At 35.0% G+C, this 20,617-nt stretch overlaps 3 protein-coding genes across 7 annotated transcripts; all 3 read left to right on the top strand.

The window, feature by feature from the left end:
• Window positions 1-68: 68 nt before the first annotated feature.
• On the top strand, window positions 69-5,470 carry LOC102613224 (probable 3-hydroxyisobutyrate dehydrogenase, mitochondrial). Of its 2 annotated transcripts, none has more exons than XM_006468261.4 (10): window positions 69-323; window positions 1,302-1,390; window positions 1,823-1,937; window positions 2,201-2,351; window positions 3,004-3,086; window positions 4,098-4,193; window positions 4,285-4,427; window positions 4,834-4,918; window positions 5,079-5,158; window positions 5,243-5,470. In XM_006468261.4, exons 1-10 carry the CDS (start codon window positions 186-188, stop codon window positions 5,328-5,330), a joined length of 1,068 nt encoding a protein of 355 aa, XP_006468324.1. In that variant the 5' UTR covers window positions 69-185; the 3' UTR covers window positions 5,331-5,470. The 2 variants fall into 2 exon arrangements, with proteins under 2 accessions (XP_006468324.1, XP_006468325.1); XM_006468262.4 differs by having other exon boundaries at window positions 73-323; window positions 1,284-1,390.
• Window positions 5,471-5,710: 240 nt separating this feature from the next.
• On the top strand, window positions 5,711-13,043 carry LOC102613903 (small RNA 2'-O-methyltransferase-like). 3 transcript variants are annotated; one of them, XM_052435028.1, is made up of 11 exons: window positions 5,711-6,101; window positions 6,235-6,285; window positions 6,851-7,179; window positions 7,332-7,421; window positions 8,021-8,478; window positions 8,600-8,848; window positions 9,526-10,454; window positions 10,852-11,003; window positions 11,086-11,202; window positions 11,945-12,082; window positions 12,387-13,043. In XM_052435028.1, exons 3-11 carry the CDS (start codon window positions 6,907-6,909, stop codon window positions 12,837-12,839), a joined length of 2,859 nt encoding a protein of 952 aa, XP_052290988.1. In that variant the 5' UTR covers window positions 5,711-6,101; window positions 6,235-6,285; window positions 6,851-6,906; the 3' UTR covers window positions 12,840-13,043. The 3 variants fall into 3 exon arrangements, with proteins under 3 accessions (XP_052290988.1, XP_006468329.2, XP_006468327.2); XM_006468266.4 differs by lacking the exon at window positions 6,235-6,285 and having other exon boundaries at window positions 5,714-6,101; window positions 8,603-8,848; XM_006468264.4 differs by lacking the exon at window positions 6,235-6,285 and having other exon boundaries at window positions 5,715-6,101.
• A 1,515-nt stretch (window positions 13,044-14,558) lies between these two features.
• Window positions 14,559-17,468, top strand: LOC102614592 (protein POLLENLESS 3). 2 transcript variants are annotated; one of them, XM_025094761.2, is made up of 5 exons: window positions 14,559-14,940; window positions 15,507-15,719; window positions 15,893-16,053; window positions 16,128-16,196; window positions 16,308-17,468. In XM_025094761.2, exons 1-5 carry the CDS (start codon window positions 14,854-14,856, stop codon window positions 17,227-17,229), a joined length of 1,452 nt encoding a protein of 483 aa, XP_024950529.2. In that variant the 5' UTR covers window positions 14,559-14,853; the 3' UTR covers window positions 17,230-17,468. The 2 variants fall into 2 exon arrangements, with proteins under 2 accessions (XP_024950529.2, XP_006468331.2); XM_006468268.4 differs by having other exon boundaries at window positions 14,573-14,940; window positions 15,893-16,041.
• Window positions 17,469-20,617: the final 3,149 nt, after the last annotated feature.

Genomic DNA, 20,617 nt, shown 5'->3' with positions numbered 1-20,617 from the left:
ACGGTTAATGAATGAACGGAGTCTAATGTAATCTGAGGTGTCATTCTTATCAGTTGACGAAAAAGACAAGCAATAACTATTTGTTTTTTGCCGAAAGATTAAAGAATTACGAGCTCTCTGCCACTGCCACTGCTACTAGACAAGCTTTGGGAGACTGATAGACAGTGGTGTCTTTTATTCTATCAATGACAATGGCGATTTGCAGAGTCAGGGTGTTGCCTTCTCTTTCTAATCTCAAATCTACGGTCTTATTATCATCACCTTTTCAATCTTCTGCAATGCGTAGATTCTTTTCATCTCAAGTGCCATCATGCCAATTTGAGGTGATATTGTTTTCTTTAACGGCCTTAATGCATGATTTTATACTTTGAAACTATTGGTTTTTGGTTATTTGAAGGTTATACTTATACGTGATCATAAATTCTTATTTGGGTTGTGATATTATTAATTATTGATGGGTTTGTTTCATTTTCGTCTTCTTAATTTCTTTGGTTGTTGTATGTTTTTCGCTCAATCAGTTTGAATTTGAGAAATCTTTATACATGTTGCTTGTTTCCATTGAAAAGATACATAACCAAGCTCTGGGTGAGCTCTTCTGAATTGGGTATATATGCGGGAAAAATGAAGTAGTTTCTGTTTCTGTTGTGCCCAAAGGATTTTTGCTTGTGTTAACGGATATGATGTATGGGTATTTCAGTTGAAAGATTCATAATAAATTTTGATATGCCGAACACAGTGAGGTATGTAAAGTTATTTATGTACTAATTGCTTTATTTGTAAGATTGTATCTCATGTCATGGAGTTATACCTGATTTAGACTTCTGTGCTGCAGAATTAACATTTTAGCTTGGAATTTTGGTTGTTGGATCAGTCAAATTTATGCATAAACTTGAAACTATTGGTAAAGGATGCAAAGTAGCTGTTGAATTGGAAATGGTGCCAATTTTAAGGCAGTTATACTCAAACGAGTCATGCTTTGCACTGAAACATTGGAACATGTAACCTGGTTTTGGCCATTCATTGTGCTCAAGACATGCTTTACCAGGCACTACGATGCTCTTTTTTGATCAAGTATTTGAGAATTGAGAAATGAAGCTGGACCACTTTATTTATTTGTTTATTTATTATTTTTGTGTGTATATGTGTCAGCTGGAGTTTCTGTTGAAAATGCAGCTGTTTCCATCTGTATTCTCTCAGAATTATTTAGTGGAAGTTTATGCCTTTCTCTCATGATTTTATTTCTTTCATGGTGCATTTTTTTTCTAACTGGTTATATTTATCAGTGTACTTATGTATGACAGAGCGTTGGATTCATTGGGCTGGGAAACATGGGATTCAGAATGGCAAGTAATCTGATGAAGGCTGGATACAAAATGGCTGTTCATGACGTGTAAGTTTCTTAAACTCCTTTCTTAATTTATAGTGTTTATGATCTTTATTTTCTATTTGCAAAATCTGACTAATGTTTTCATTAGCTTAAAATTTTTAGCAGATATATTGGATTCAAATGTTTAAACATAATAGAGAGTTAAGAGCTGCGTTTCTGCTAGTAAATCCCAAATGGTCAACATGTGTACACAAATTCCAACAATTGGTTTGATTAGTTTAATAATCTTTTTGTAAACATATTTTTTTTGGTACATCTTTTTGTAAAATATGTGCCATGCAAATTCAAACATTAAAAATATTAGACATAAAGATATTTGAGCATGTGTTTCTCTTGCTTTATTCTATAATATTTAGTTGCTCTGTTTTATGTGTTGGAAGTATGACATACACATCTCTACTTTGAACCAAATTATCAAATTTGACTTTAATTCAGAAACTGTAATGTCATGAAGATGTTCTCTGACATGGGAGTTCCTACAAAAGAAACACCTTTCGAAGTTGCAGAAGCAAGTGATGTTGTAATTACAATGTTGCCTTCATCATCTCATGTGAGTATTATGATTCAGTTTGCTGACCTAAAACACACATACGTGCACACATGATTTTTCTCTGTTCTGGCTGGCCTTGATGGTTATTCAAGCAAGAATATAGCTCCTCTTCTGGTGACAACCTGCATCTTCCTTTAATGCATACTAAAGCAAGTTAAGTTTTGATCATCACATATGCTCAACCAAGGAAAGTTTCTTTCTTCAAGGTTTTTATTTTTGCTAAACATGTGTAAAGTGTGAAAACTTAATCTTATTTTGTGTAGGTATTGGATGTCTACAATGGACCAAATGGTTTGCTTCAAGGAGGGAATTCTGTAAGACCGCAATTATTAATAGATTCATCTACTATTGATCCCCAAACTTCAAGAAATATTTCTGCAGCTGTATCTAATTGTATTCTAAAAGAAAAGAAAGGTATTGTTCAGTGAACCAGAGTAACTATCAGCAGGATTGTTAGTCACTAATTGTTCTTGTTTACTTTGACATTACTAACGTAGAATTCATGTATTTTTGTTATCATAACTTGGCTAATCTTTGAACTCCTTGCACATTTTGGAGTACATAACGTATTTTTCTATTTATTTAATCAAATATGCAAAATACATGACAAAGTAGAGAGGCAAATGTATTATTTATCACCTTTCAAAAATTTTCATGAGGGAAGAACCTATGTTTCGGTTGATGGGCAGAAAATATATAATAAAGTGGTAATGGCATGCTGAATTAAATATTCCTGTAAAGAATTAACCATGCATCAAAAGAAAATGCAGAGTTGGCTTGTGCTGTATATAACAATGATTGAATCAATAAAATGCATACAGATTATTTTGATAGCCGAAAACCTTCCTGAAAATGAACTATACTGAGGTAGTGGTATTTCTTGCATGAGAGACCTTGACATGTAGTTATCATCATTGTTGTTAATAAGATCCTGATCTTGCCTTTAAGCCGTCAAAAAGTTGAATGACTTGAATCAGGATCAGGAGAGGCTGGTTTACTAACTTTCATATGCACTTTCTTGAGGGAGCTTGATTTGTAGTTATTATCACCATATATTTTTATGTAGATTCATGGGAAAACCCTGTCATGTTGGATGCTCCCGTCTCTGGGGGTGTTCTTGCTGCAGAGGCTGGTACACTAACTTTCATGGTATGATTTCGCCTATTACCAATCCAATGAACAATTCAATTGCCTATGACGGAATTATCTGTGGCCTTTTCTGCGCAAGCACACTAATTTTCTTTCAATTGTATGGTCATATATATATGGCTGATACTGACATGCCAATGATAAACATCTGATGCTTTTCTTACCTGGAACATTCTCTCATAGACAGTAATAATCTATGGTTGGGTGCATGATCTTCAACTTCTGGTTTGGCAGAAGTGCACGAGTTCATTTCTTTAATCCAGCTATATATTTTCTGGTTCTTTTTGTCTCCTAGCAGAGAAATTATGTATTCTGTAAACACCAGGATAAAAATGATAATGTGAATTCTGTCTTAGTTTTGGATTTTGTACTTTTACTGTGCCTAAAGAGTGCTATATTTATCTAGAAATGAATGGTTTGATTGGCAGCTAAACTAGATATTAGTGCTCATAAAATGATTGGAAAACTCAAATCCATCACCACGCTTCTCTGAACTCTAATATTAGATGACTTGTCAATCTGGCACTTGTGGAGATACTAGCATCATGTTAATGATTTCAGAATATGTTATAACTAAAAAGTAATAACCATAAATCCTCCTGTTAACACTGAACCAGCAGCCAAACACCCAACCAAGGCTCATATAAGCTGGCAGAATTGTAGTTTCAATCTTGGTTTCTCAGCTATAAGTATTTGTCTTAACTGGAAGCTGTGTGATATTAGACTTCTGTGATTGTAATTTATCTTTCAGCTATTCTGTTTTGCTATTATCTCAAGTATAGTGTTAGCTATTTAACATAGTCTTCTTTTGGTAGTGGCACATTGAAAAAGCTTACATAATCATTTTTTGGTAATGGCACATTGAAAAAGCTTAATCATTTATACTGTTGATGTGCGCATTGATGGTGCACATATTCCTGAGTTTCCACAAGTGCATTAGATTGGCAGCACAGAAGTTTGTTCCATTTCAGTGATATTTGACCTTTGAACAGAAAATGGCATGTCACACAGGTTGGTGGCTCTGAGGATGCATATCAGGCTGCAAAACCCTTGTTCCTCTCAATGGGGAAAAACACAATATACTGTGGTGGAGCAGGAAATGGGGCGGTAAGTTTCCTTGTGTACTTTTAGCTCGATTAGTGGTTTGCACATGACTGTCAAACTTTCTTCAGAGAATCTTACATCCTTCGTACTATAGGCAGCAAAAATTTGCAATAACTTGACAATGGCTGTGAGCATGCTTGGGGTGTCAGAAGCCCTGACACTTGGTCAGTCGCTAGGAATATCTGCTAGTACTCTAACAAAGATATTGAACTCTTCAAGTGCTCGCTGTTGGAGTAGGTAGGCTTCACATTCTCAAGTCTCTCGTCTATTAATGAGATCTAGAATCTTTCTTTTGATTCAAGCACTCATGCATGTAATGTCCCTTGAGCAAAAAGGAAATGAAGTGAGGACCAAGTCTCTTCCCTCTTTATAGAACTCAATTGGCATAGAAGCATGCATAAAATGTCTCAAACTATATTGAACTCATTGACTAGTTAAATGGCATAAAACGTTTGTCTAAACTTGTACTGTCTATGATACAAACGTTTACAGAGACTGAATCTGTCAGTGTTTCTTGTCAGTGGTTTTCCAGTTAAATTTTGCAGGCCTTTTTTGTTTTGTTGACCTGCAAAGAAAACTTTAGAAATGATTTGTGTCAGTGTTGAAACGTATTACTGAATTTGTCAACATTTCAAAAACGCAGTGACAGTTATAATCCTGTTCCTGGGGTGATGGAAGGGGTGCCGGCTTCAAGGAATTATGGTGGTGGGTTTGCATCTAAGCTCATGGTAATAATGTTTGCCACATAACATCCGCTTTTGATTATTCCACAATGGCCTTATGTTAGTAGTTGTAAGAGTTGCTTTTATTTTCTGATCTTAATTCCTAAAAACTTATATGATGGACTAATCCCGAGGATAATCTAAACATGGTACTTCATCGATGCAGGCCAAAGACTTGAACCTTGCTTTGGCATCAGCAAAAGAGGTTGGCGTCGATTGCCCGTTAACATCACAAGCACAAGACATGTAAGAATCTTTGGTGCTGATATGAAGTAACAACACTATAAGTTGCATTTTTTTAATGGTAATGTTACATTTTGCTTTGTGCAGATACGCGAAGCTCTGTGAGAATGGACATGATTCCAAGGACTTCTCCTGCGTTTTCCAGCATTATTATGGAGGCAAGGATGAAGTTTAGCTTCAACATTCAAGGACACTGCTTTTACAAATCCATTCTGATTCTCTTGTAAAATCAAAGCGCATTCAATCAAAATTAGCTCCCTAAGGCTCGTCCCTTTTCACAGAATAAATTGCAGCTAATAAAATCTTTTTCAGTTATATGAATATTTACCCATGAAGAGATAGAGATAGAGAATCATGTAATATGCATGTTGGAAAGCCATTAAGCCAATGTGCTTTTCTTGTCCATTGCCGTGGGAAATCTTTCTTTTTCCCTTTCTCTTTTTCTTTTTTAATAATCTCAAACCAAAAAAAAAAAAGAAAGAAGGAAAAAAGGGAAAGTAACTATTCTCAAGTGTTCTACTATTTCTATCATAAATTAACATTATTGAAATTATTGGCGTAAATAAAAATATTTAAAACGATAACGGAAACTAAAAAGAAATCAGCAACTGCTTGCTTGGGAAGGCACAACAACAGCTTGAACCGGGTTGTTGACTAGACTAGCCTAACTGCTTGCTTGCGAAGGTACAACAACAGCAACAAAATCCATGTCGCATAAATGGCGTTATCCCATTGGCTCAAAACTTACCAAATTTACAATAATACCCCTACTTTACCCTCCCTCGATAAATAAATGAACCAAAAACCGTCTCTTTCTAGTTTCTAAAACCCCAAAACCCAGACGCGGAACTCTGACAAGTGAGAAAAACAAATCCTTAATTTAAAAGCTAAAACCCAGAAGTCATATAATATTTACTTGGAATGCCATTGCTTATGAGAAGCGGAGGTACGTACAACTAATTTCACCGTTTCCTTTAGTCGTTTGATCGTCTCTTTATTTCCTGTTTCTTGGTTTAAAAATTGCTCTTTTGAATTTCGTTTATTTTCCGCTGAGCTTTGCTTTTTCTTCTGCATTTTAGGCAATGCTTAAAGGTCGCGTGCGGCTATGCTTCTGTAGAATAAGCTCTTAAGTAAACTTGCCTTTTTATTATTATTATTATTATTATTTCTGAAAAATGCTTTAAAAGAAAGTACTTTTCCGGTGCTTCTTCAAAAAGCACTTTCTTTGAACCAAAAATATGGTACCCCCAAAAAAAAAAAATGCCGCATATGTTGTTTTGTATGCCTATTATAAGCTTTTGAGTCCCGACTCTGCATTGCATTATTATATCATTTAATTCTTTTTTTTTTTTCGTAAATAAAGTTTTGGCTTCATGCATTTTTGTTAGAATTGACGTTTAAAATTAACTGGGATATTGAATAAGTAATGACTATCATTTAATTTTTTTAAAAAAAAAAAGTTCTGTACGCTTCTATGGCATTCATTCATATATTATAATGAAATCTGGGTGTACATGTCATTTGTGTCCAGAATTTGTGAATCTCTTGTTATATTTAGCAACAAAGAGTAGAAGAGCTTTTAGATGGAGGTTGTTATAATGAAATCTGTATGTCGATTATGTAAGTATGTGTCATCATGTGGTGTTAATGCATCCTGTTTCATAAGTTTTGACGCATTTCGTTGGCTTTATGCAGGTATAAATTAGTTTTTCACTAATATATTTATTTATTTTTGAACCTGGTGAGTGCTGATGGAAAACGGGGGGTTGTCTGTGGTTGCTGTGAGAAAGATGAAACTTACACCTAAGGCTATTATAGTCCAGAAGTTTGGTAGGAACGCTCAATTTACAGTAGATGAAGTACAGGATGTTGTGCAAAATGGTTGCCCAGGACTGGCAATTCCTCAAAAGGGTCCTTGTCTATACCGCTGCAGCTTGCAGCTGCCAGAGTTTTCTGTTGTGTCTGAAACGTTTAAGAAGAAGAAGGATGCTGAGCAATCTGCTGCTGAAAAGGCTTTAGAAAAGGTTTGCTTCATCTTCATTTACCTAAGTTGTTGCAATCATCTTTTCAATTTGATGACTTGCTGAGATTAGCTGCATTTTTGTGTCCACTTTGGACATTTGTTGGGTACCTTTAGTTCTTAAAAATTCTGAGATGAATTTCTTTGTTGTCACAGCTTGGCATTGATCCTTCACCAAATGTTCCCTCTGCAGAGGAAGCATGGGATAAGTTGATTGCTTCTGTCAAACATTTATTTTCAAATGAGGTTGGTTACATTTTTCTCAAATGAACTGTGATTGGCCTATGGATATGGTTATGTAGGTTGATGAGAGAGAGAGAGAGAGAGAGAGAGAAGAAGCATACTCCACTCAATATTCTGAAACTTAAGTCCACAATTTTAATGTATAACTTCCATTCGATATTATAGTAATTTGTTATGGTTTGTAGGATAGTTACTTTAACTTCCATGATGAGTTATTGACTCGGCATGTATATAATGCAGTAATTCCTGTATCTTGTACTTATATCATTTGTTAAATCTCCCCCCTACCACCCAACTATTTTTTCAAGTGTGTGGTAGAAAGTACTTTAATTTTGTTTATATTTACTGGAACACTCATTTATTAAGTCTGGTGAGAGCATGCCCTTTCTTGCTTTGTCTTTTCAGTCATTTGTGAAGCTCATATATTCATTTTAGTTTTTTGATTGTTGAAACATGGCTGTTTAGGCAAATATTGCCATATTTTGTCAGAACAATAAAACTTATGGATTTTGTGATGCTCTTAATGTCTTAATTAATTATGAGTAAGCTTAACTTTTCTGACCTTTTCCTTTTGTCCATCATCTTTTTTGTCACTGTTAAAGTTTCTTTCATCTCAAAGTCCCCTGCGTGGCCACTTTATAGCAGCTTTGCGGAGAGATGGTGATCTTTATGGTTCGGTTCCTGCTTCTGTCATTGCTGTATGCGACTCAAAGCTTGCTAATCTATGTAAACTAATTAATCCCAAGGTCGAGTCAAGTCATTTATTGGTTTTGACATATATCATGAGGGCTGCTACTAGATTATCAGAGTTTGTTGTAACTTCTGAGGGACAGCTTTCCATATGGAGGAAAGATCTATATCCACCTGAGATTAAAGAATCATCGATAATCCAACAGTCTGAATCCCCCGATAGCATATGCATTGAAGCCATACACATACCAAGTTCACTGGAAATGGCCGTACATCCAGTGACTCTTAATGTTTCGTCTACTGGGTATTACTTGGATGTTATTGCTCGAAATCTTGACCAAACAGACGGCAACAAGATTCTGGTCTCAAGGTTGGCAAATCTATTATTTGGAAAAGCCGTGGAGAATCTAATCCCTTTTTCATTTTTGAACTAGGCTCCTTTAAATGTTTGTATGCTATACTGACAAAGTTTTCTTTTTATTGGTTACCAGCAGAACTATTGGTAAAGCTTCTTCTGAAATGAGATTGTACTTTGCTGCTCCTAAGTCATATCTTTTGGACCTGTCATCTGATCTTCCAAATGTTGAAGAAGTTGTTGACTTTGAAGGTTCGTTGAATCCCAGGGCTAGCTACCTTTATGGTCAAGATATTTATGGTGATGCAATATTGGCATCGATTGGATACACAAGGAAGTCCGAAGGCCTTTTCCATGAAGATATTACGCTGCAATCATATTACAGGTTTCTTCTGACAAAATGTACTTACGGAATATTTGGCATGTTTACCCTTGACATTCTTTCCCCCGAATTTTATTTGAATTTTTAGATTTGATTTCCATGCTTGGTTATTTACCTATTAAAGCACTAGGTTGATTCAAGTTCAGTAAATGTTATGCGTAAGACTTGAAGTTCTGCAACACATTCGATCCAATTATTTATCATTTTTATATGTTCATCAGTCATCAGTCATCTTTGCTTAAAAAACTTCACAGTTGCATTTTTCATCCTTATGTTTTTTTTCCTTTTTCGCGCAAAGTTTTAATATCATTTCCTCATGTGCAATTGTCTCTGTTATTTTGGCACTGCCACATTTTCCCCAAATATTTTGTGTAAGATTGTGAGGAAGGCCAGAGTGTTTTAAACCTCTGGGGAGGTAGGTGTTTATCTGGGAAAATCTCTGTAGGTTATTCTGAATTTCCCACTTTAGCTTCTCCTTTTTCTGGTCTTGTTTGAAGAAAGAGTGATGAATGTCAGTGTTATAGCTGCAACTCTTATGTACGAATGTAGTACCTTGTGAGACTCATTCACTTTATCATTCTCTTAGTTTCTTGCTTTATTCGTATGTCTTGTATGATCCGTCTCTTCAGATAACCTTAAATTACCTTGAATTTATAATCATCTTAGATCTGCTCATCCAGGATGCTTATACATTTGACGCCAAGTGGAGTTTACAAGTTGTCCAGAGAGGCAATACTAACAGCAGAGTTGCCAATGGCATTCACTACAAGAACAAACTGGAGGGGTTCCTTTCCGAGAGAAATGCTCTTTATGTTCTGTCGTCAGCACTGGCTATCTGAACCTGTCTTTTCTACCTGCAGTAATTCTTTGAAAGAATCATCGGAGTCATCAAGATTTTATGAGAAGTCGGCAGCTTTAGAGTCAGCTGAGACCGGGAAAGAATGTACAAGTGGAGGTGGCACTGCCGCAAGTGACAATGTTAGATGTGAAGTAAAAATATTTTCCAAGTCTCGAGATCCAATTTTGGACTGTTCACCCAAAGAATTTTATAAGAAGCAGAATGAGTCCATAGAGAATGCTTCATTGAAAGTTCTGTCTTGGCTGAATGCATATTTTAAGGACCCTGACATACGATTGGAGAAGTTAAACAATTTAGTTGGTGCCCTTGACATTCAATGTTATCCCCAAAACTTCTTCAAAAAGTTCTCTTCATATCGATTTATTCACAATGTTCAGCAGAGGAAAATGGGAGAAAAATTACTACAAGCAAACTCTATAAATACGCTTAATGCCATCCCAGAACATGGAATTTATTGTTTAAGCATAGGAGGTCCAGATTCTGGTATCTATCCATCTAATGGTTGCTTGTCATTTATAAGTTATTCTGTATCTTTGGTGATAGAAGGTGAAACTATGAAAGAACTTCTTGAAAGCAGAGAGGAATTTGAGTTTGAGATGGGGACTGGAGCTGTTATTCCTCAAGTGGAAGTGGTAACAGCGCAGATGTCTGTCGGCCAGTCAGCTTGTTTCTGTAAGGAGCTGCCCCCACAAGAGTTAATTTTAGCTGCAGCTGATGATTCTGCAAGAACGTTTTCATTGTTATCATCAAGTGAGTTTACTCCCTTTATTTATGTCAACTTAAGAGAGTGTTTCTTTCATAAAGCACCGAGTGACGATGAGAAATTGACTATCTTTCATGAGATGGAATTAATCAAATTCCCCACAGTTCTAGTTCTGGATAGGTTTGGTGCTCCTGAAAAGGAATTTTCCACATCCCTTTCAGGGGCCGAAGACGAGTACGATGAGTAATCCTCCTTTAATCCCCTGTTCCCCTCTATTCAGTTGAGAAATGCAATTAAGGCGCACAGTTTTTAATTAATGATTCATTGGTTGGTTTTCAATGTCGGGTTTGTACTTGGAAAGATAAAGGAAGAAAAAATTATTTGCATTTGTCTGCTTTCTCATTATTCTGTACATTGCATTTGTCTGTTGTGTCATTTCTGCAGGAGCTTGCTGCTTGGAGTATCATATAACGTTGTTGCGGGTAACAGAACCCCCAGAGGACAGAATGGAGCAGGCTCTATTTAGCCCTCCACTTTCTAAGCAACGGGTGGAATATGCATTGCAGCACATTAAAGAATCCTGTGCTACTACTTTGGTAACATTTACCATTCTCTGGTTATTGATTTTGAGTTTGAGCAATGTAGTCAAGATTTTGATCTTCTTTGTTCTTGTTGCAGGTTGACTTTGGATGTGGCTCTGGAAGCTTACTGGACTCGTTATTAGACTATCCTACAGCTCTTGAAAAAATTGTTGGTGTTGATATTTCTCAAAAGAGTCTTAGTCGAGCAGCTAAGGTCAGAACCACTTACTGCAATAGAATTTTGCAATTAGAGTTTTTTTTTTTCTTTTTTTAACTACATCTAATTGGGAAGGAGTTTTGGGTTAGGTTGATTTTGTTTGTTCAGAAGTTTTTTACCTTTGTTTCGGATGTTGATACTGTTTTGCCCCTTTCAAGATGGACCTTACTTTTTCAAGATGCTCTCTTATTTGTAAATTCTTTGGGCGATTCGGGGATAGTGGACATCTTGTTCACCTTTTGTAAATTTTTATCTATATCTACTTAAATTTTTTCTCAAAATAATCCTTCATTATTTACATGAGATTTATCTGGAGGTGTTCATTATGTAGGATTTCTATGGCATTTAACCATGCATTGGGGCTGTTTGCATTGTTTGGCATGTACAATTGTCAGTATCTATGTGAGGCACTGATTTAGGATTTCTTGCCTTGAGCATGTAACAAGAGTATGGGGGTTTTGTATATGATAGTTAGTCGTGGGCTGCTTGTTTATATGTGCCAATGGGAAGTAAAATAATATGTGTGTGCCAATGGGAAGTGAAATAATATGTAAACACGTAATGAAGAGAATTTGTGCAGATGAATACTTTTTTAGTATAATCTGTTTTTAGCAATGTTCAATTAGTTTATCATCTACACATGTTTCAATTAGGTGGCTGTAATCAACAATTAGCGTTGCGTTGTTTCATGAATTAGTCAAAAACTTACCTACATTTTTTGAATTTGTCAATACTGCAGATAATTCATTCAAAACTGAGCAAGAAGTTGGATGCTGCTGTGCCGTGTACTGATGTCAAATCTGCAGTTCTTTTTGACGGCTCTATCACAGTTTTTGATTCTCGACTGCATGGTTTTGATATTGGTACTTGCTTAGAGGTATTCCTTTATCATTTTAAATCCTACTTTCATTTTTTTTTTTTTTTGATTGTTTGATTTTTGTTTTTAATTTTTGCTTAAAATCAGACATTATAGTTACCATATACTGCTAGCATCGTATGTCCCCTTTCCCAACCATGAGATGTGTATGTGAGGGTAATTCTAGTCAAGTAAATAAAATTCAAAATCTATCAGATACTTCTTCTAAGTTTCTGACAAAGTTGCAATTACTTTCCAATATAGGATGCTTCATTTTCCCTTAATTTTCTGTAATTTTGTGACTAAACGTTTTGAAAACTCCTAGGTGATTGAACACATGGAGGAAGATGAGGCCTCTCAGTTTGGCAACATTGTACTTAGTTCTTTTCGTCCAAGGATTCTCATTGTTTCCACCCCAAACTACGAGTACAATGCGATTCTCCAGAAATCCAGTTCAACAATCCAAGAAGATGATCCGGATGAGAAAACACAGTTGCAGTCTTGTAAATTCCGCAATCATGATCATAAGTTTGAATGGACTAGAGACCAGTTTAATTGTTGGGCAACAGAACTAGCAGCAAGGCACAATTACAGCGTAGAGTTCAGTGGGGTTGGTGGTTCTGGTGACAGAGAACCAGGGTTTGCTTCTCAGATTGCCGTCTTCAGAAGCCGCACCCCACCTGAGGAAGATGATCTTCTGAAGGATGGAGATTCAGCACACCATTACAAAGTTATATGGGAGTGGGATGGTAACGGCTTGTCAAGATCTTCGCTTTGACAACATGCAGATGAAATGAAACTGACAGCCTTTGACAACATGCAGAGAAGACAAAAGTTTGTATTTTGTTATAAAGCTGCCTGTTTCATTTATGGTAGCATGGATAGCTTATGATATATGATAGGTGCTAACATATTCATATATGTAGGACAGGTTGAAGAAACTCAGTTTTAAATACAATTATAGACACAAATTTCCATCCGTTAGATTAAAAAAGAATGAAAGGTGAAGAATATAGAACATGGATTATTAATTACAAAAGTCAAGATTAAAGTTATTTTTAAATTTAAAATCTAACAAATAACTTGAGTCCCATCATATGGCAATTAATTATATTCCTAATAATTCTCTCTCTTACCTAACGTTTCTTTCTCCTATCAAATCTAAAAGGCTTTTCGTGTACTTCAAGCAACAAAATCGTAAAAGACGAACAAAAGCATACAAAGACTTCCATGTTAAATTGATTTGCACGGATGTACGCAGAGAATTTGTAGAAAGAAGACAATGGGCAATATTAAGTGTTTTAATTCAAAATTTTAACCCTATGCATATGCCAAGTTCTTTACTTTTTAACAACAGATAAGTTAATTGAATTTTTTTAATCCACGAAAATCCATTTTAAGTAAATTCTTCAAGAACCGCAAATAGGAGAGAAAAATTAGATTTTATAATCGAAAGGGGAAAGCCACCTCTGAACTTGATTACCCACATTTAAATTCTTCCAATTGCATAAAACTTTAAAAGAGCCTATAATTTTTCTTGGAATTAAATTTCAAATAGATGTCTAATATTGATCTAAAGAAATTGATTATTATGTTTTTAATTTTTCTATTTATTTCACAATACAATATAGGAAAGAGAAATAAGAAAATAAGAGTTAAAAAATAAATTAGGGTGGGCTAAAAAGTCCGAGCTCTGTGGCCCAGGCCGTGGAGCCTTTAGCCCAGCCCTTCAAGGTCAAAAATTTTGAAATTTGCTGTGTGTATGGCTTGTTAAGAGTTTATGGAAAAAGCTTGGGCCAATTTGTAAGTTAAAAAAAATTAAATTAAAAAAATAAAAAAGATTGCAAAATTCAAGTTCTTAAGTTTATGGTCATATTGTATTGCTAATATTTTATGTATTGAATTATTAATTTATTATGTATTGGATAATCATTTTTATTTTATTGTTTTTTTAACTTTTAATTTTCTTAAAAATTTATTTAAAACTAATGAAAGACTAAATTCCGCCCAAGCCCATTAAAACCCAGTCCAAGCCCAATCTGTCCAAATTTGGATTGACTTTTAGATAACCTACACTTGTTACCAAAAACATGAGCTTGAGCTTGGATTTAAAAAAGTTAAGACAAGCTTGCAATTTATTATCCCTAGAAGAAATAGAGATTAAACTCAGAAGAGCACAGAAAGAAAAATATTATTGCAATTAATAATTCATTTTTTTAATTTTCACCTTTCATTCTTTCTAATCTAAAGGTAAAAAATTTATGTTTATAATTGTGTTTAAAATTATGTCTCTTTTATATATAATCTGACTTTTGATTAAGCAATCATCATCTATCAATAATCAATATGAGAAATATGTGGTTTAGTGGGGTTAAGTTAATTCATTGGTTGTTCCCCTTGAAATGCTTATGTTCTCTACCAAAATTAGTTTACACAATTATCAATTAATTACCAAATTATTCATTTAATATTATTAATCTGAAATTTGCTTAAAACATGATCTTTTTTTAATTTTTCGTCAAAAAGCCGAAAATCTAAAAATATAATCTGGACCTCATAGCACGTGCGATCCACGCGTGTGACAGATCTGTCCCGCTTGTCAAGTCTCCAAATACAACGGGCAACGGCTACCACCAAGCAGTATTTTCATATATTCATCTTCTTTCCCCTTTTCTCACTTTCTTGATCTTTCCGAGAAAATTTTGCGTTATATTTGTAAACCCTAAACTACATTCAATTGAAATTTCAATTAATGAAATTATTTTGATCGTTAAATTCTGTTAAATAACACGATGAGGTGGAAGGATGAAGAACTGTTCCATGTGATTCACAAAGTCCCCGCTGGGGACTCTCCCTATGTGAGGGCCAAGCGTGCTCAGGTTCCTTTTCTTTTGATTTCATTTCTTGCTCCTGTTTCGATTTTTCACATTTCGTTCACTTTCATTGACTGTTCTTTCTGTATTATTCTTGAATTCTTACAATTATCTTCCCTTAAGGTTTACGAAGCCTACGTCAATATTAATTTGACAATGTAATCTTCTTCTTGTTTGAAGTTGCTTTCTTTAATGGACAAAACTTGCACAGCAATACACCATGTAAATGTATTATTGATTACTTCTTTGCTAAGTTATTGATGGCGTGTTCCCTTTTCTTGCAAATTACGGTTTGGCTTAAAGTCTGAAACTGACAAAATAAAAAAAATTAAAATAAAAAGCAACATTATTTAGAATGTAGAAAGTGTTTTTACTCAAAATCAGTCAAAAGGGCTTTCTGAAAAATCAGAAAGGAAATGGACAACTTTGGTTTCTATACGTCATTTGTTCTATACAATCTGCTTGCTTAGTATTCTAAAATTATCCCTTTACAGATCTTTACTGAAAGTTAGAGTGAATTTATCAACGTTCTATTTGCTTAGCTGTTCTGATGCTGAAATTTTCCAATTCAGTTGGTGGAGAAAGATCCAAGTAGGGCCATTTCCCTGTTCTGGGCTGCTATTAATGCAGGGGATAGAGTTGATAGTGCCTTGAAGGATATGGCGGTTGTGATGAAACAATTGGATCGATCTGAAGAGGCAATTGAGGCAATCAAGTCATTTCGTTGTCTCTGCGCTGATGATTCTCAGGAATCTCTTGACAATGTCCTACTTGAACTTTATAAGGTGAAGCATCATTTCTCTTCTAAAGTACCAATTCTTTTAAGCACTTGCCACTGAAAGACTGATCTGGTCCATTTTTAGAATATTTTTTTACTGAGGGGTGTAAGTATAATTGTCCCATATGTTTGTGTGTGTGGTGCTTCCTTTTTTGTTTTTAAGTTATTTTTTCTACGCAGAGGTCTAAGAGGATTGAAGAAGAGATTGAGTTGCTTAAGCGCAAACTAAAAAAAACCGAAGAAGTTATAGCATGTGGTGGAAAGAGTACAAAGATTGCTAGATCTCAAGGGAGGAAAACCCAAATAACTCTTGTACAGGAGTTATCAAGGTTGATGTTAAGGTTGAAGTTCACATAAATTCATTACTCAATATACCCCTTTTCATTTATTTAATATTGGTTTTCCAACAATGCAGGATATCAGGGAACTTGGCCTGGGCTTACTTGCAGCAAAATGATTATGAGAGTGCTGAACGATATTATATGTAAATTTCTTCATGCCCTGGAATATGTTACCAGCATATTTAACTTTCTCCCCCTTTTTTTTATTGAGATTATTTTTAAGGAAAAGTAAAATATTCGACATTTTCTTGCAGGAAAGCTCTGTCTCTGGAATCAGACAAGAACAAGCAGTGCAACCTGGCAATCTGTTTGATACGTTTGAACAGGATTGCAGAGGCAAAATCTTTGCTGCAGGCTGTAAGAGCATCATCTAGGAATGAAAAAATGGATGAGTCATATGCTAAATCCTTTGAACATGCTTCTTTGATGCTGACTGAATTAGAGTCGCAGTCAATGTTACAACCTACTGATTACGGAGAAGCTAAACGTAAAAAAATCTTAAGTTCTTGTACATACATAAATGGAAGTGAGGAGAATGTTTCTAGGTTCATGGTCCCCAGAAAGTGTAGGAAATTTTATTATCCTAAAACTCCATGCGAAAGATCGAATGGGGCTACTGTAACTTCAACTAAAACAGAAGCAAGAGCTGTGCTCAAAAAAGCATATGCTTTGCCAGCTGGGGTCATAACGAACTCAGCATCTCCAATTACACAACCAAGAAGACCTTCATGGACATTTGACAACAAAGATCAGAGAAATCAACAAGGGAAAGATGATGCAACTGACAGTCCACATTGGAAACTACCAATCAAGCAAATGACAGCCAGTGAAAATATGCAAGAAGATGCAGTAATGTTTACACAACCAAGATCTTCATGGGGTTTCGGTAACAGAGCACAGAGAAGGGAAAGATGGAGAGAGGATACTGTTAGTGGTTCAGTTTGCAAGCTAACATTTGAAAATGCTATAACCTCTGAGAATATGGAAGCTCATGTAATCAATAATCTTAATGGCAAATTACAAGCTTCAACTAATGAAAGATCAGAAATGGGAAGGCCGGACTCTGGAGCTGCTTTGTCATCACCTACTTGTGAAGATTGGAGGAGGAGGCCATGGAGCATTATTGCTAAAGTGAAACAGAAACAACAGTACAGTGGCATTCACTATCGTTACTAGATGGAGACCGAAACAGAAGCAGCACAATAACCTGGTCATCTGTGGTTATATCTATATCCTTTTTCTTATACTTATTACTATGAATTTACTTCTTCCCAAACTAAAATACGGGTTGGGGGACCTTTTCTTCAAAGGGTAAAAAAAAGAAAAAAAGTTTCAAAACCTTTTCTTCCCAAACTAAAATACTGGCTGGGGGACCTTTTCTTCAAAGGGTAAAAAAAAAAAAAAAGGTTTCAAAACCTTACTATAGCAAAACTTTTTCTTAAAATAATATATTAATTTTCAACATCTGCTGGGCAAGCACTTACTTTTTGCCAACCTGCCACTATTTTCATTCCAATAATAAAGTTTTTAAAATACACTTACACATGCACACACTCGCAAGCTCTTGAAGAATGAGGCAACTCTAAATGGTTGTTCTCTCCACAGACTTGCGATATCAGATGTGAGGACTATTTTGTTTGATTCATTGCTGCTGCCTTCTGCTTTAATTCTTCATTGTCTCAGTGTGCTTCCTCTGTATTTCTTACCTCTTTTTCACCCTCTGACTATTCTTTCTATTCTCTCCTCTCCTTTTCCATGCTTCAAACAAAATCCCTCTGTCATGCTTTGTTTGGATTGAAAAATGTGAAGAGAGAAGTTTGATACTCTCATTGAGAGTAAATGTAAGTTTGGAGAGAGAGGCTCCAATTTATCTTTTTTGGCAATAAGTCGAAATTTCATCACAATTTTTCCAAATATTGTGGAAAATAAAATAGGCAATAGCTTAATTTTCCAAATATAACTTCTAAATATAAACGACAAATACTTTGAAATTGCAACACTTCTCCTTTCATCATCTCTTTTCATTTCATTGTATATCCAAAGTAGAGAAACATGACTTCTTCATCTCTCTTATTGCTCAAAATTCTCAAAAACCATTTAATTGATTTCATTTCAAATTTGAAGAATCTCAACCTTAACCAAATTAGAAATTATTTCCAACATACCAGTGAAATCAAACTTATGTTGTCTTTCAAAAGAAAATTTGTTTTTGCTTTTATAGCTGTTTAATGATTCAGTAAATTTATTTGCTCAATCTGATTTGCTTCCTCTTTTTTCCTGTTTGATTTATAATGTTACTCCTCTCAACTCTTTCCAGAGCACATGAATATCTCAACCAACTAAGTTTTTATCTTTATTATTTTTCTCTCTTTGCTACAATTTCTTTAATTTCATTTATGATTTCTTTTCAGTTAAAATAGTCCCAAATTTATTTTATCTCAATGGATTCTAACATTTTTTTTTAAATAAAGCTTACACTCTTGAATAATTATCAGGGCAGCAGTACAATTTAAACAACTCCAAAGTCTTTACAACATTGCTTCCTAACTCACCTATGTTGTCCTTGCAGTGACCTACTTGGTTTTCTGGTTTGTTGAGTAGCTTAAACTTGTGCTAAGTGCTACGTATATCTTGATATCCTACACTTTTATTCACTTTAGCTTCTGATCTGGTTTGGAATAACATCTGTTCTCTGTCACTTTCCCATGGTATTGTAGCTGGCAACACTAATATCTCATTGTCACCTTCCCATGGTTCTTCAGCCGGTGACATTAATATAAGACATTAGACTACATAGGTTGTATGATCATTGAATCAATTGCAAGAAAATCCAATATGATTGCTTTAGCATGGTGGTGCACCTTTTCATATCACACATTGAATTCCTTTGTTGCCATTTTCTTCTGCATTTAAGTTGGAAAATCCTTGGAGTGATTGCTTGAGCAGTATTTTGATCTTCTAAAATTGAATGGCACGTATGGAATTCATCTTGGAGTGTATTCCTGTACTAGTGTGGAGCTTGTTTAATGATTACTGAAAAGCAGCATTTTGGTATGAACATTGCAACTGTTATATTTTATGATTGATTAACTTCTATTATGCTGCTTTTTGCAGGTTAACTTGTAAGATTTTGCATTTCATGTATCTCTGATAAATGATTCTTAGAGCAATAAATGGATTATTTTCTTCTGTATTTAAATATAGGGGTTAGGATAACTTCAGATCTATCTATGTGTTGCATTTGTCTGTGTTATCATTCTTGCAGGATTCTGGATTGCTGCTGGGAGTATTCTATTATTTTTGCTGTGAACAGCACAACCCCAGAAGGACAGAACTGATCAAAGCTCTTCTCAGTACTCAATTTCTTAAGCAATAGATAGAGTGTGCATTGATAAGGATCTGATCCGATACCTTTTGATCAGTTGCGTTGATATGAAGTTGCGTTGATATGAAATTTTACTTTGAATTTTTATCTCCCTCGATTTTTTCGCAGTTTTAATTCGGATATGGCTCTTGAAGTTTGCTGCATACTTTGATTTATCTTTGTGGTCTTTCATTTCTGTTTCGGCATGTTTGTAGTCTGTGTCAATTCCTCTGTACTTGTTCTCAAATTTACTTTTGTCTGTCTTTCTATAGCGATGATAGGTGAGAAATTTTGGATGGCAAGCATGGTAAGTGGTAACGGTTGTGGTCTTGTAAATTCTGCAGATATGACCACAAGTTATAGAGTGCACTAGGGAGCAGTCCAATCATTGGGCAACATGCAACATTGTAGTGTTGTGTGAAATTGGGTTGCTTCTAATATTGCTGTAAATAATGCTGACATAGATGCCAATTAGGCGGTACAGTTGGATGTGGATTCATAAATTAGTCATTATTTCATGCTTTGTGCGTCACTCTCATCGTGATTAAGAAATAAGCATGCGTTTGGGGCAGCTGCGCTGCTGCTCCCCACCTTTTATTCTGGGGGAATATAGGTTGGAGAGCAGCCTAAAAACTGTAATGACTTGACCTTTTGTTTTGAGTAATTGGCAAAGGGCCTTTTCATTTCATTTCTTTTTTTTTTTTTTTTTGAAATGACAAAAGAAAGAAAGAAAATATACAAAAAATGTATACATAGATTTTTTAAGAAAGTTTTATAAATAGAACGAATAATCAATTGATCAAAGCAAACTATCAAAAATTTAAGACAAAAAAATTGGGTGTCGATTAATAAATTCCATAACCATCAGAATAATTAGATTTTTTTTATTTTTTTTTGGGAAAGTTTTGTCTAGGTAAAAGGGAAAAGGCTCCGCTGTATTCTTTTGAATTTCCCTCTAGCTGGATGTTTCTTTCTTGTAGACTAGTCCTTCTCAAACAAGAATATCAGGAAAGCAAAAAATACGGGGGGTGTCAACAAAAAATAATGTAATTTTCAAATATTTAAAAATAAGAAGGGTAGTCAAGAGGAATTTGAAATGGTGGATCCAAGAACTGTACTAAGCGTCCCCGCCTATTTCTTGAGTACCCCTCCCTTTGAGGAATATAATCATTTTGGAAAATAGGAATTTCATTCCCACCT

Source organism: Citrus sinensis, chromosome 2 (genome assembly GCF_022201045.2).
Source record: "Citrus sinensis cultivar Valencia sweet orange chromosome 2, DVS_A1.0, whole genome shotgun sequence".
Lineage (NCBI taxonomy): Eukaryota > Viridiplantae > Streptophyta > Magnoliopsida > Sapindales > Rutaceae > Citrus > Citrus sinensis.
Note: the sequence above shows the minus strand (reverse complement) of the source record. Positions and strands in the feature narration are given on the sequence as shown.